Genomic DNA, 16,238 nt, shown 5'->3' with positions numbered 1-16,238 from the left:
CAGTTAGGTAGATTTGAATGCAAGCTGCACTAAATGTCTCCCCCAACCCAGCCGGTGCACATAGCCTAACTGGCCCCCTCCCCGGCCTTCAATCCTCTCCTGTTGTGAGTAGATCCTAACATTAGCACATCATGATGAGCAATTCAACAAGCAGCCATGACTTAAGACTGGCTTGCTGGCAACGGCTTGTTACAGTGCCACAGTCCTGATTTGTGTACCCCATTCAGGGGTATGTGAGCAATGTGGGTGTTAAGAATGTCTCAAAACAAGGTACATCTCTGTACGATTATGCCAAGCTGAGCCTTCTCTGCAGTGGTGCCCTTGTTTTAGAACTCTGTTTAGAAAGGTGTGCCTGGCACCAAATCTTTTATCTTCCAGGGACCACCTTTTTTTCCCCTCAGGCTTCTCACCTCTGTGGTGTTAACTTGAATTTGATATGGCTGGGCTGCTGCCGTGCATTTTATGTGCCTGAAAGTTTTTTCACTGTTGTGGAAACTTGCATCACACATCTGCTGAAGTGGACTCCAGTCCCTAAAAAGGTATGCCACAGTAATCCTACTGCTCTTTTCAGGTCCCACAAAACTCTGTTGTTTTTGCTGCAAGACTAACACAGCTGCTCCTCTGGAAGTCGCTTCTTAATGTAGAGGCGCCAATCAGGCCTCAAGCAGCTATTAACCATTTCGTTGCAGGCAAGTCAGAACAAGAGTTATAGGGTGGCAATTTAGGGTGATTGCAAAGGCAATGAGATGGGTAGCTTAAACATTACACCCAAAGCGAGGATGGCCTTGATTTCTGGCAGCAGCAGGGGCCGACACACATTGCAGCGAAAGGGAACTATAATGTCATAATGGCAAAGGTAATGAGGTGCTATATCTAGAACCACATATACGCGTGATTCAACAAGAGTGCAGAATGTAATACTGGATGCAGGATTTGGCTTCTTGGAAATATCATTTTTTAAATTCAAAACAAAGTCTCAAGTCCTTATGGCTCCAGGTGTAGCTTTGGAAGTCCTAGACGCTGGAGGCTACTTGTGGGTTGCCCTGCTGCATTACCTGCATAGCTTCCTGCTGAAATAACCCAACCCTAACCCTAACCCTAATTGTGCTTCATTCGCACAATTCACACCAGTCGCAGAAATGAGTATTTCTTTATGTGGAATCAGAATGGTCTGGATGCAGATTTTAAATATTTTAGTGTGGGGTGTGCATGACCCTGACTAGAGCACACAAGGTGCACCTGGTTCTGTGAGACCTATTTGGGGACCACAGCAGCAGGGCTCCTGCTCTGAATGGTGACCTAGAGCATTCTTCCCCATCCACAGCATGCAGATCTTGGCAGTGCATCTGCAGTGCGGAGGACCATCTTGAAGGCAGAGGAGGGGGAGAGGAAATAACAAAGAATCCTACTCCATGGAAGCCAGTAAACACAGCTGCTCTCCGGCCGTCTTGGGAGAAGCCAGCAGGGAGGATCTCAAGCACAGCCCCATCCCCTCCTCCTGGCTCAATGAGTCTCCACGCTAGCTTCCCCCTGCCCCCAAGGAAGTGCATAGCATAGGCTTGGCTGGATCCCAGGTCTTGCTTTGCGACCCCAGGCTACGCATGCCTCACCCTTGGCACTGCAGAATACTCACCTCAATGGGCGGGGAGGGGCGGCGGCCTTGTGCTGAATATGCTGTGAGGGGCTTCGAAGGCTGCAAAGGGCAAATCAAAGCATCAGTAAAGAGGCTGCTGTATTGGAGGGAATCCTCAAGCAGGACACACGTCCCTTGGTCTGAATGAGGACTGTTGAGAAGGGGGAGGAGGGGGTGAATCGCTGGGATTTCCCGCTTCATTAAGTTATTCTCCATATGTTGCAACCATTGTTCCACATCCTTGCTTTCAAATATGAGCACAAAGAGTTGTGCAGTGTGACACTACATGTGAAACAACGTGCCTCACGGAGTTCAGTGGGGTTGACACGCCAGGAAATGCGCAGAGCAATGCAGTCTTGTCCTTCAGACAGCTGACTGACAATATGTGATCCAGTCCAGACACAATCTGGGTCTACTGCTAGTTCAGGCACAACTAAATCCAGGCACGAGGCTTGCATACCGAGCTGGGATAATCGAGGATGGATGACTTCCCAGGTTCATAGTCAAAAATGCTCTTGGGCTCCATGGCTGCAGCATCAGCTGCTTCCCAATTTCTCCTGCAAGAGAAAGAGAACAGAATCTCAAAGGGGCTGTGAGCTCCTCCACTTGTGACTCCCCCCGAGTCCCCCCCCCCGAGTCTTCAAAGGCAGGCAAGACACATTTCAGCAGGGGCTGCTGCAATGGATAGCCGTGTTGTGCCCTGGACTGGAACATAGGAAGATGCTTCCTACTAAGTCAGACCATCTACCTCAGTATTGTCTACACTGACCGGAAGGGGCTGGTCAAGCTTTCAAGCAAGGGACATTCCCAGCCCTACTTGGAAATGCTGGGGACTGAAGCTGAGACTCCCATCGTCTGCTGCCTGAGGCAGCTGCCTCACTCCGCCTAATGATAGGGCTGGCCCTGCTTCCTCTGCCCCCTATGCCTTTCTTTCAGGGGGTGTCCTTTGCACACACATGGCAACATCACAGGACTGTTGGAAAGCAAATGTTGCAAAATGGCCATGAAACCACTGCAGAGCGTACTTCTGCACCACCTGCAGTGGCGGAGGAAGGGGGGGGTGAGTGCAGGCTGCCCCGGGTGACATCTCTAAGGGGAGTGAAAAATTGGCAAAAATATGTTTTCAAAAGCGGGGGGCTCACAACACTTAAAAATAAATAAATAAATAATGTTATTTAAAATGTGTGCACGTGCCACTGGGAAAGAAGGATGACCTGCCAGGGGCCAGAAGCAAGGAGGTAAACAAACAATAAGATCCTCCCTCCTCTCATTTTGCCTGCCTCTTCGGAACCCCAGAAAGGGTGAATCCTGAGGACTTCTGGCGAGGCAAAGTGGTGGGCACACAGTGGTGCAAAGCTCAAGGGCAGCCAGCACCAGCTGCACTGCCTAGCCGATCCCTGAGCCGTAAAACCTCCTGCCACAACCGCCGCGACCAGAGGGGAGCCGGGGGTGCCCAGCACAAGGACCAAAAAGGCGACCCAGAGCCCGCCAGCGGCCTCTATCACACTGGGAACGGGAGCGCTGGACCTGTGGCCCGACGGAGCACAGGGGCCTGGAGGCAGAACAGGAGGCAGCCCTCACCGTTGTGAACAGGCGGGCAAGCGGGAGGTCGGGCAGGCGCCACGCTGGCCTTCCTTGCGCTCGAGAAGAGGCCTGCCCGGGAGCCAAGCGCCAAAGATAAGCCTCTCCGACATGCAGCCCAGCGATGCCCACTGCTGCTGCCACTTCCCGAAGTGAGTTAGCTGCTGTCCACCTCCTGATTTAGCCTCCGTCGGGCCACTAAGGCTGGCTTCGCCACCCTCCTCTCGCGCACCTCGCAGAGGGAGAGCAAGGAGGCATGGACAGAGCTGCGTTAACCAAGAGGCAGCTGCCGTGCTTGGCTGAAGATCCCCAGCCCAGCAGGAGGCGGTGAGAGCTCCGCGACCACACGTGCTTTTGGTGGCGGGGAAACAGGACAGTGCACAAAGGAGTCCTGAGGGATCCCTTGCGTGCCAGGGAGCAAAGTGCCTGAAGGTGCCACGATCGAGGCTGACTAAATATGTAGCAGAGCCCAAAGGAAGTTCCAGGGTGCCCATAACCCCAAGCCTACCCCAAGCCACCGATGGGGAGGGGGGTGACAAAACTTTTCCCGCAGCAGCTACACCTCTGACCACCTGACCTCATCTCAGAACCAACGGTCTGAGTGGAGGAAGCTCCTGCATTCAGCTGCTGGTGCTCAAGTGATAAGTCATCAAGTCAAGATATCAAGGACCCATCTACACCAATTGGTCTAGCAGCCAATTGTTCTGCCAAGCAGAATTCCAAAATCCACTTTCTGCTGGCATGCTCCACAGCTCCCCCCAGGGCACAGTTGGGCACTGGAACACACATAGATTCAGGTGGGTGTGTTATCCTTTACAGAGCCTTTCAGAACCTAAAGAAGCAAAATGTGTGCTTGCCATTTCACCTGTTTGTTTTAAGAGCAGCCATTGCCCACCAATCAGGACTGAGACCACAGCACCCAGAGGTGGGGAGTCAACCAGTTCCTCCCACACTGTGGTCCTGACAAAAAAAACCTCCTGCCCAGATCTGCAGTTTGTCCTGAGAGAGTAGCTGAAATTGGCATCAATAGCAGCTTACATGTGTGCTTTTAAATCAGGCTGTAGTCTTCCTTCCTGCTCTCACACACCCTGTGACGGCTATTGTTTATTTCACATAATGTCTAGTATGACGCTCATACTTCCTAAGTCACAGTGAGGCTAACTATCCCCAAGTTACAAAATGCAACTGCAGGGGGCACAGCTTGCCCCTTAAGTTTACAAATCTTCCCCTTCCCTCATTGGCCACATCCACAGCACACTGCCTCTGAACCCACCAAAAAGCAAGGTGGCTGTGTAAGTGACTTACTTTCATTTTTAATGCTCTCAGCATACATGCACATATTCCCTGTTTTATAATACCTCCTGGGAACTATAGTTTGGTGAGACAGCTGAGAAAGAGGATCCTTAGCTCTCCCCCAGGAACTATAATACCCATGTCCCCTGAGAAAGGGAATGGATGTTAGGGCTGCTAACATATGCAGAGTTTCTAGGGAGAAGTGGGACTTGCTTCTGAGAAAATATGCACAGAATTACAAATTGTTTTTAAGCCTGTATTGTAGAATAATCCTAGGAAGATGCATTCCTTTGTCTCCCTTGATGGGTCTAAGGTGGTGGTTACTGAAGCCGGGGAGGATTTTTGTTTGCGGGAGGGGGAAAAGATTTTAAGAAGATAAACAGTCATGCAAAAGTATTCCCCTCCACTTTTTGCCATTGTTTTATTTAGGGAAGATACAGTAATGGGCTGCAAGTTAAAGCTGCTGGTTCCAGAGAGAGAGAGAGAGAGAGAGAGAGAGAGAGAATGAATGCAGGAAAATATGGGCTGCAAGTTCATGACAGGACGGCCCTCTGGGCTCTCCTGAATGTTCCTCACGTCCCCCCAGGGGCCACAGCACACGGGCTGAAAACCAAGGGTCTACCTTAAGGCAATGCTGGGCAACCTGTAGCCTCTGCCTTAATTTCAAAAGGCCTCTGCAAGTTATTAGTTTAGCATTGTCTGGCAAGAGCAACCTGTCTCTAATCCAGCAGCCTGCTCTGTGGGGGGGGGGCATGTGGTCCGGGGCTGCACTTACCAGTCTAAGCCATTCTGTCGATGCCTGAAGCCAGGGCTGCTTGACGCCAGGGCTGCTGGTGGGCTTTTCTGCATGAGCCCCGGAGGCCTGTGCCCTGAGAAGGACAAAATGAGAGCTCCCTGGAGCAGACAGGCTTCTTCAAGGGACAGCTGTGTTTCTCCTGTTAGGCTGCTTCTCAGAAACCCCATGCGCCCCCCACACTCTTTCGGCCACCAGCTCCTATCACTCCTGACTATTGGCTCTGCTGGCTGTGGCTGCTGGGAACTGGAGTCCATAATATCTAGAAGACAGGAAGCTACCAGTCTGCTTTGGCACACATTTTAAAAAGAAAAGCCTGACTAGCTTTTAAGACATCTTTTAACTGAATAACTTTTTAAAGAAATGCCTGTAGCAACTGATATTATGAAGACTTGTTTACCCTAAATAGAATCCAATAAAGGAGACATGTAAGTACAAAATATTTTTTTAATATGATCCCATTGAGATCCCAAGATGAAAATTTGCAGATTGCTCTTAGAAATATTAAATAACTAATACATTGTTTGGAATCTTTTTATCATTAATGTTTTTAACACTTTTTAAAATTATAAATTTTGTAACTTAAATTTAAAATTTTAAGTGTAGCCATCATGTGACATATCATATTAAAATCTATGAAGTTCTGACTTCCGGTGCAGCGCGATCTCGTCGCAAGCGGGGATTTTTCCGTGAGGGAGATCCCGGGCTATTTTGGAGGAAAAAGGGGTGCTACAGGGCGCGGTGGCCCCCAAAAATACCACTGGTGGGTGTCCAGAGGGTCAGGATCCCAGCGGACCAGGAGCGGTCAGCCCGGCCGTCAGGTAGCTCCGAAAGGAGCGAAGAGAACGGCGGAGCGGACTTGCGGGTCGAGGGAAGCCATTATCTGCCTCCAGAATAGCGAAGCCCCGAGCTTGCCGAGGAAGCGCTACGCTCTCAAACTAAAGAAATCCGGTACCGAATAAGCAGAAATTCGAAGCTATAAAACAAGGAAGTCCCGGAGTAAAAAGGAGAAGTTGCGGAGCTCAGCTGACAGCCGAAATCAACTTCGACGCAGCACTTTTTGCAGAGCTGGGAAAAGTGAAAGTGAGTTGCCCCAGCGGATACCGCTTTTCCCCCTTGTCTGAACTCTGTTAAAAAGTAACTGATTTCAAAGATACTGTTATAGCAAAGGGGGGAACAGAAGTTTAACTGTCTCTAACTGAAGTCCTGGGTGAATCGGAGGGTGTAAGCGATAAAAGGGACGCTTCTCTACTTGTACGCAGCAACAAAAAGCAGCGAAACGGAAGAGAAGGTCCCGACGCCATTACAGACATTTTATGCGTCACGTATGGACATCTCAGCGGAATATTTTTGAGCAAGATCGAGCAACATCAGTTGGTTGGTGCAAATCGTCCTGCTTATTTTTTTTTTTTTTCCCTCCCCCTTTTTTTGTCTACTTTGGGCTTTTCTTCCTTAATTACTTGTGGAGTTTATTTTTATGAATTGGGGGCGCGGAGACTGACGGCGACGGATACTTTCCTTTGCTTGCCTTTTCTTCTCCTCAGTTGGAGTAACGCTATACAGACTAAGACCTCTAGTGGATAAAGAGAGGCAGCACAATTTGTTCTTTATTTTTCATTTTTCACTCAATTGACAGACTTTGATTGTCGTTCAGCAGTTATCTAAGCGATTGCTCCTGAATACATAATAGGACCACCTTACTTCAAAGGGGTAGAGGGCTCTGAAATACCCTTCTTCCATCCCCCTCCAACTGAATCTGATGAACTAGTTACTAAACTGTTATCTCAAATATTATACCTCCCCTCTTCGTGTTTGATAGGACCTTACCAAATGAACATCATTAAAAAAGGATTAGCCTGAGTGGAGGCAAGAAGACAATACAGCGGACTATTATTCGAACTTCTGGTGGTATATTCATAAGTTGTAAAAGCCATAAAGACTACTTAAACTTAAATAATTGTTAAATTGTACATAACTGTGAAATAACTGTGAAAGGACAGAATTGGGATAAGTTGACAAACTTTGTTGGGAGGAGGTTGTGGCTGAGGGTTAGGCAAGAAGTTGTTGGTGTGAGGGGAGAACCACTGGGTCATAATGTCAAACCCAACAAAGAAAGGGGCTGAGGGGGGGACACCGGTAGAGAGGAAAGGATCTAAACAAGAGATAGACTTTAAAGCAGATATTCTAAGAATGTTTGCGGAAATAAAGCAGAGTGAAAAGAATCTAGAATCTAAATTAGAACAAGTAGATAATAAAATTGGAAAAATGGATAAAAAAATTGACGAAACAGTAAATGAACTGAAAGGGCAAATGAAAGAAGTGTTTAGAAGGACTCAATCGGTTGAGGAGGGATTAAAGAAGACAAGATTAGAAATGAAAGAGGTTAAACGGGAAGAAGAGAGATTAAAAGTAGAAATGACGGATCTAAATAAAGCACAGGAAGATATAAAGGATGTGATAGCGATGAACGAACTTCGGATGAGGGAGGTGAACCTGAGACTTAGAGCGGTGCCAGAGACTCAAGGAGAGAATATCAAAGACAAACTAATAACAGAACTGGCAAACTGGATGGAACTACCTACAGGAGAGATGGCAAAGGCGGTCCAAAGTGCATTTAGAATGAAAGTGAAGACAAATAAAGCAAAAAGATTTACAGGGGATTGCCTGATTACATTCAAGGATAGAGAGATGAGAAATTTGATCCTGCAGAAGAACAGAGAAAAAAGATTGAATATAGATGGGAACTTTATAATCATTTTTAAAGATATACCAATTAGGCTGCTTAAACGAAGAGACCCCTACAAACTGCTGACCCAGACATTAAAGAGAAACAATATTGAGTTCAGGTGGGAATTCCCAGAAGGAATTTCATTTATGTATAGAAGTAAGAGGCACAGACTGACAAACCCAGAAGAAACTGGGAAATTTTTGAGGAAATATAAAGAACTCAAAGTTGATCCGGAGGAAAGTAAAGGAGCAGAGGGAAGAACACCAGAGCAACTAAAACCAAAGGCGGTGGAAGGAGAGAATAGAAAGGAAACGGACGAGGAAGAAGACGAGGAAGAAGAAGAGGCAGACAAATTATAGGCAAACAGCTAGACTTTATTCAAAGTAAGATATCATGGCGCTAAAAATTTGGAATTGGAACATAAATGGGATGAACGAAAAAAAGAAAAGGAATAGTATTGAACAGTTTCTAAAAAGGAAAAATTTAGACATCATATGCCTACAAGAGACACACGTAGCAAGAAGACACAAAAAAATATTAATTAATAAAAGACTGGGAAACGAATTTGTATCGTTAGATAAGGAGAAAAAAAGAGGAGTGGTCTTATATATTAGAAAACAAATTGAAGCGAAACAAATTTTCAAGGACGAAGAAGGAAGGATAATTGCGGTTCGAATCAACTGGCATGGAGAAAATCTGATTATTGTGGGGATCTACGCACCGAACGGAAATAAAACAGAATTTTATAAGGTGTTAGAAGAGAATCTATCTGAATATATGGATCAAAAAATCATTTTAATGGGTGACATGAATGGGGTGACCTCATTAGAAATGGACAGATGCAGAGAAGGAATAAGTAAAGAAGGAAAACTACCAAAATCCTTTTTTTCGATGATTGAGAGTTGCAATTTGATAGATATTTGGCGCCTCAAGCATCCATTAGACAAACAATTTACATTCTATTCTGAACCAAATAAGTCAATGTCAAGGATTGACCAGATTTGGATCTCGAGTGAACTGACACCAAGAACCCAACGGATAGAAATTCAACCGAAAGTAATCTCTGATCACAACCCGATAGAATTTGAATTAAGAAGCTTCGAAGAAGGAACCTTTAGATGGAGATTGAAAGATTATCTCCTAGATGATCAGAAAATAGTAGAAAAAGCGCAAAAGGAATTATCAGAATATTTCATAGCCAATTGTAACAAAGGCACAAAGGATAAAGTAGTATGGGATGCCAGCAAGGCAGTAATGAGAGGCTTCTTCATTCAGCAAAATTCAATTAAAAACAAAAATAGAGAAAAAGAGAAAAAAGAAATTTTGAAGCAAATTATGGATAATGAACAAAAATTAATTAAGAAACCAAACAATTTGGAGATAAAAGAAAAAATTAAAATTCTACAATCACAGTTTGCCATTATAATAAATAGAGAAATAGAGTGGAATATAAAGAAGTTGAGACAAAGAAACTTTGAATTCGCGAACAAATCAGGAAAATGGCTCGCATGGCAATTAAAAAAAAGGAAAGAACAGAATACAATAAATAAGATTATAATAGAAGGAGAAGAGATTACCAACCCAAAGGAAATAAGAAAGGGATTCTTGGACTATTATAAAAGACTATATAAAAATACAGAAAGAAACAACTCGAGGAAAATAGAGAGATACCTGAAAGAGAAAAAGACACAAAAGATCCCGACTGAAAAAAGAGAGCAACTGAACACTCCAATTGATATAGCAGAGATAAAAGAGGTGATTAAAGAGTTAAAAAGGGGGAAAGCACCAGGGCCGGATGGCTTCACTGCCTGTTATTACAAAGAAATGGAACCAATTTTGATAACACCATTGAAGGAAGTGATGAATAATATTCTAAAAGAGGGAGAAATCCCGGAAACATGGAAGGAGGCGTACATTACATTCATCCCAAAACAGGACTCAGATCTAACCCAAGTCAAAAACTACAGGCCGATTTCACTCCTAAACCTAGATTACAAGATATTTGCTGCAATTCTAGCAAACAGGCTGAAAAAGATTCTGTCAGAAATCATACATAAAGACCAGGCCGGCTTCTTACCAAACAGACAGATGAAAGACAACATAAGATATATAGTTAATGTGATGGAATACCTGTCTGATAGGATTGATAAAAGAGCCGCAATGATCTTTGTAGATGCCGAGAAGGCATTCGACAACATAATATGGGACTTTATGATGAGAAACCTAGAATACATGGAGATAGGCGAAGACTTTCTTAAGGGAGTCAGAGCTATCTACACAGATCAGAAAGCTAAACTGATTATAAATAATGTAGTTACAGAAGGAATAAGGATACAAAAGGGAACGAGGCAGGGATGCCCTCTCTCGCCGTTACTTTTCATAACGGTATTAGAGGTTCTTTTGAATTCGATCAGACAAAACAAGGCTATAAAGGGAGTGACAATCGGACAGAATGAGTACAAGACCAAAGCATTCGCAGATGACTTGGCTATAATGATTGAGGAACCAACAAGTACGATAAAAGCAGTTTTGGAGGAAATGGAACAGTTTGGAAATCTGGCAGGCTTTAAACTCAATAAGAAAAAAACAAAAATAATAGTAAAAAATATGGATCAAGACCAAATAGAAGCAATGCAACAATTAACCCAAATAGAGGTGGTCAAAAAGGTAAAATATCTGGGTATTTGGATAACTCCCAAAAATATAGATTTATATAAAAACAACTACGAACCAGCTTGGAAGGGAATCAAAAAGGACTTGGAGGTGTGGGCAAAATTGAAATTGTCATTTTGGGGAAGGATCTCTACAATCAAAATGAACGTGCTCCCAAAATTACTGTTCCTATTTCAGACTATCCCCATAATTAAGGGAATTAAGATCTTTAAGGAGTGGCAAAGAGTGATCTCAAAATACATCTGGCAGGGCAAAAAACCGAGAATCAAATTTAAATTGCTAACAGATACAAAAGAAAGAGGAGGTTTTGCCCTGCCAGATCTGAAATTGTATTACGAGGCCTCATGTCTTTGCTGGACGAAAGAGTGGATTAAATTGAAGAATAACGAACTGTTGGATTTGGAGGGATTCAACAACAGATTTGGGTGGCATGCTTATTTATGGCACGAAAAAAAGAGAGTCCATAAGGGCTTTGAGAACCACATATTCCGAGGTCCCTTAATTGAGGTCTGGGATAGATACAAAAATCTATTAGAACTTAGAACACCACGCTGGTTTTCACCCTTAGAAGCAAAGAGTATAAAGAGATTAAATATGGGAAGTAAATGGATAACATATGACCAACTGTTATATAAAGAAGGGGAAAAGTGGAAAATAAAACCGTATGAGCAGGTGAAGGAATATGTTTATGACTGGATGCACTATTTCCAAATGAATGAGGTGTTTAAAAAAGACAGTAAAGAACGAGGTTTCATGGACAAAGAATCGTTATTTCAAAGCGAGGTTATAGGTAATGATACGAAAAATTTATCAAAAATGTATAAACTGTTATTGGATTGGAATCTGGTAGATGAAGAAGTTAAGTCGGTAATGATTAGTTGGGCAAAGGATGTGGGCCACAATATACAATTTGAGGAATGGGAAAAATTATGGAAGGAGGGCTTAAAATTCACGGCATGTATGACATTAAAAGAGAACACGATGAAGATGTTTTATAGATGGTATATGACACCGGTGAAATTGGCGAGGATGTATAAGACATGCAATAGATGCTGGAAGTGTAAGGATAAGGAGGGTACATTCTATCACATGTGGTGGGGCTGTGGGAAGGTGAAAGACTTCTGGGAGAAAATATACAATGAGTTAAAGAAGATCTTAAAGTATACGTTTAGAAAGGAGCCAGAAGTCTTTTTACTAGGACTAATAGGAAAGGAAATAAAAAAGGAAGATTGCAAATTTTTTAGATATGCAATCACAGCCGCAAGAGTGTTATTGGCCCAGAGATGGAGACAACAGGAAATACCGACCATAGAGGATTGGAGAACAAAATTGTTAGAATACGCAGAGTTAGATAAATTGACAGGAAAGATTAGATACTTAAGAGACCAAAAATTCATCGGGGACTGGAAGAAATATGTAGATTATCTGGAATGCTTAAGTAAAGGAAAGATGACGCTTAAGGGATTTAAAGAAGCACTGTAAAAAAGTAACAAGTATTGATTAAAGGGAATAGGAGGAAAAGAGATAAATAATGTCAATACAAGATTGAGGAATGCGTAATGAAAGTGATGAATACGGATGATTTACGGGACAACTGAGGGAAGTTTGAAAGAAAATGTAGTGATGAAAATGATGTGAAACTACTGTATATATATATATTATTTTTCGTTGTTGTTGTCGTTTGTCTTGTTTTATGTTTATGTTTTATGTTTAATAATAAAAATTATATGGTAAAAAAAAAAAAATCTATGAAGTTCTGAAGAGATTAGTGTTTTTAGTTTTGACATATCTCAATCCTGGGGTGAGCCTTAAAGGTTTCTGTGTAGTCTGGCAAGGCCAAAATTGTCAATTTTTTTGAAATTCCAAACCCTCATAACTCAAAAATGGAATAAGGTGAAAAAATTAACTTTAGATTTAAACTTACTTTTGATCATTCAACAAGTATACAAAATATTAAGAAAATTAGATGACATGAGGTAAAAAAGTTGGATCACTTGATATGGAATGACCATGAGAATAGCCCCAAGATACCGTATTTTTCGCTCTATAGGACACACTTTTTCCCCTTCAAAAAAGAAGGGGAAATGTGTGTGCGTCCTATGGAGCGAAGACGCCATAGCCCCGCGACCCATTCCCGGCTGGAGAGGTGACACGCGGCTATGGCAGCAGCCTCTCCGCTGCGCCTTTCTGCTGCTCCCTGACCTGCTCTTTGGGGCTGGTGGTGGGCTTCCCCCGCCAGCCCCAAAGAGCAGGTCGAAAGGAACCTGAAGCCTGGAGAGTGAGAGGGGTCAGTGCACACCGACCCCTCTCGCTCTCCAGGCTTCCAAGGTAGCCGCCTGAATGGCACCTTGTTTTAGAGCGGGAAAACAAGAGGGGGGAAATTCTCCCCCTCTCTGCGCAGCGCCTCCTGCCGCTTCGCTGAAGGGGCGCTGGGCAGAGAGGGGGAGAATTATTTTTCTTGTTCTCCCCCCTCTAAAACAAGGTGTGTCCTATTGTTCGGCGCGTCCTATGGTGCGAAAAATACAGTACATCCACAGCTTTCTGTTTTTCCTTGGTACCACTTCCTGACGAATAACTTCACATACACACACAGCCTTTTGCATTTGGGTTCTCCCCCCAACACAGACTTCCCCACAAGCCTATGGTTGTTCCTGACACTATTTGGGAATCATCTGTCAGTGTAAAATTACTTGGCCATTGCCAAATATGCCATCTAAGCTGCACAATCAGAAGCAGAAACCAATTCCTACCTCTAGAGTTGTAGGAGAAGTCCCAGTCCAGTTCTGATTCTGAAAGGAAAGGGAGATTTTTAGAGAGAAACAGTTCCAGGTTTGAGCTGGCCTAAGGGTCTCTAGCGAGCCTCTTTCCCTGCCATGATCACCTAGCTGTGCTGGCAATGCCATTCTCTTGGCTAGGGATGGACAAACCTGCCAGTCTCAGTTTCTCTCCATTTCTCATTTTCCCAACCTTAAGTTCAATTCTCCACATTTCTGCATCACTTTGTGGATTTTTATTTTAAAAGTCCTCATGAAAATTTGCTAGCATTTTAGTGCTTTCCCCTAATATATGCATTTTTATATATATTATTTGGTTGGAGAACTGCTGAAAAGTGCAGATTTTGAAGGAAACTGCATTGTGGTTCATGTATCATTTACCTGGTGTGAGTTAGCTAGGCTTTCATTCAAAGGCAAACCAAACCAAATTTCTCCCCATCCCTTCTTGTGATTTCCTACCATGCCCCACAGCTCTAGATTAGGGGCAGTGTGGCAAAGCAAAAGCGTTGCTGGGTCCATCTGTTTTGTGCTGCTCAGAATGCCAGGCCAAGAAATAAATAAAAATAAGGGGAGGGGAGGGGTCCAGGCACCTGCTCAAGGATAGCAGGCGCTGATTCCAGCCCCGTACACACTGAGAGGCCAAAGGGCACCCAAGCGAGGTCTCTGCTCAGAATGGAGCGTGTTGAACAAATAACAGGAAGTGGAGGAAGGAAGACTGCTCATCAAGTGCATGGCATGTGGCAAAGGATTTGGACCCTGGGGAGCCACTTTACAGGGCAGTGAACACAGAGCGGTTCAAAGGGAAATGTAGGCGGTCTGCGTTGTGCCTTCTCCTCCACCACTTGGTAAAGGCCATTGACTTGGATCATGGGCAAAGAAACTGACCAACCAATGGCCTCTGCTCACACAGCATTAATATACCTGGGGTGGTGGGAATCCCTATGACCTGTTTAGTACTGTTTGGTCTGGCTCTCAACAACCCTGTAGGGTCACCCAACATTATCTCTACAAAAAGGAAGACACATTCCTCCGTAAGAAAAACTGCAATAATCCACAATTGAGCCATCTCTTTATTAGGACCAACCAAATTGTGACAGAATAGTGAGAATCATAGAGTTGGAAGAGACCACAAGGGCCATTGAGTCCAACCCCCTGCCAAGCAGGAAACACCATCAGAGCACTCCTGACATATGGTTGTCAAGCCTCTGCTTAAAGACCTCCAAAGAAGGAGACTCCACCACACTCCTTGGCAGCAAATTCCACTGTCAAACAGCTCTTACTGTCAGGAAGTTCCTCCTAATGTTTAGGTGGAATCTTTTTTCTTGTAGTTTGGAACCATTGCTCCGTGTCCGCTTCTCTGGAGCAGCAGAAAACAACCTTTCTCCCTCCTCTATGTGACATCCTTTTATATATTTGAACATGGCTATCATATCACCCCTTAACCTCCTCTTCTCCAGGCTAAACATGCCCAGCTCCCTTAGCTGTTCTTCATAAGGCATCGTTTAGAGCTTTAGAGTTCTTCAAAACTGGTAGTCAGAATGGGGGGCAGGGGTAGAAGCTGGCTTGATGTTAGAGACACAAAGTGTGCATTTATTCATACTCTTAGAATTGAGTGAAAGAGGAGATTGCAGACTTAATAGGATTAGAATTTGGTAGGTGCCATTCAGGTTTCAGGCTGCACCTGGGACCAAGGAGCGAGGGGTAACTAGGGATGGAAAACATTTGGTTCCATTTGTAATTGAAGGTGAACCGATCGGCTCCGCACATTCCAAAATAATACAAGAACTGAAACATAGCCATCCTTTGACACTGATGTTTCTCTGAATTTTGCAGTGCATTACTCCAATGAGCACTGAAATGCATATACTGGATAATGTGTTTTGTAGAAATGTATATATTTGTGAAAATAACATACAAAAATGCACTGTATTAGAGAAAATTGCTTTGCAAAAAATGTGTGAGTGAAGCAAAATTGCATACAAAAATTTTTGTATTAGTTGAAATTTGAATGAAAATGCTCATGAATTTTAATGATGACTTTAAAAAATGTAATCTAATGTGGAAATGTGGAGAACTGAATTTAAAATTGAAAAAATGAGAAGCCGAGAAGCCAAAATTGTCAGATTCATCCAGCCTTAGCCTTTACCAGACCCTCCATTTTAATATATAAAATGCAGCTGTTACCTTAATAAAATAATAATAATAATAATAATAATAATAATAATAATAATAATAATATTTGTATACCGACCTTCATCCACAGATCTTAGGGTGGTTCACAACATAAAATTACGATATAAAAAACACAAAATACACAATGAAAAGAAGAACAAAAACAAACCAAAAATCCCACCTCCCACAACAGAGAGGAACATTTTCTCCTGGAGCCCACAGTTTGAAGCCTGAGGTTTAGCTTGCTGAAAGCCACCAGCTGTGTTCAGGATAAGACCTCTTACTGGCCAGAGTTGCGCTATTTCACCAGTTTCATTTTCCTAAAACAAGGAGCCATGGGCAGCCTAGAAAATGAGATTTGAACCACTAGGGGATGCTCAGTATCTGCAGAGAGCATGTCTCATTGGATAGATCACATGCTGACCCTGTAGTTTCTCAAGGATTATTGATACAATTTTAGGGACTAGATTAATGTGATGCCCTGACAAACTGTACCAGGAAGCTTGCTGTGGATCTGCTGGAACATGCTCCGATACCAGTCCCGAGGACTATCCACACTCTGCAACAGAAACCAGATATGCAAATTCACTA

General features: G+C 43.6%; 1 protein-coding gene across 10 annotated transcripts in view; it reads right to left on the bottom strand.

Annotated features, from left to right (window-relative positions):
- The window catches only part of SORBS3 (sorbin and SH3 domain containing 3), an 80,015-nt gene that overhangs the window by 24,805 nt on the left and 38,972 nt on the right, over window positions 1-16,238 (bottom strand). For 9 of the 10 annotated variants that reach the window (XR_014151905.1, XM_081843893.1, XM_081843896.1 and 6 more), the window contains exons 6-10: window positions 16,143-16,206; window positions 13,452-13,490; window positions 5,283-5,376; window positions 2,094-2,190; window positions 1,634-1,693 (exon numbers count right to left, since the gene is read on the bottom strand). Coding sequence is in view for 9 of the 10 variants with exons in the window: in XM_081843893.1 (XP_081700019.1) it covers window positions 1,634-1,693; window positions 2,094-2,190; window positions 5,283-5,376; window positions 13,452-13,490; window positions 16,143-16,206 (354 nt within the window). In the remaining variant the exon portion in view is untranslated. The remainder of the gene's footprint in view (window positions 1-1,633; window positions 1,694-2,093; window positions 2,191-5,282; window positions 5,377-13,451; window positions 13,491-16,142; window positions 16,207-16,238) is intronic. The other variant, XM_081843890.1, reaches the window with a different exon arrangement.

Source organism: Podarcis erhardii (assembly GCF_964252035.2).
Source record: "Podarcis erhardii genome assembly, chromosome: 16".
Lineage (NCBI taxonomy): Eukaryota > Metazoa > Chordata > Lepidosauria > Squamata > Lacertidae > Podarcis > Podarcis erhardii.
Note: the sequence above shows the minus strand (reverse complement) of the source record. Positions and strands in the feature narration are given on the sequence as shown.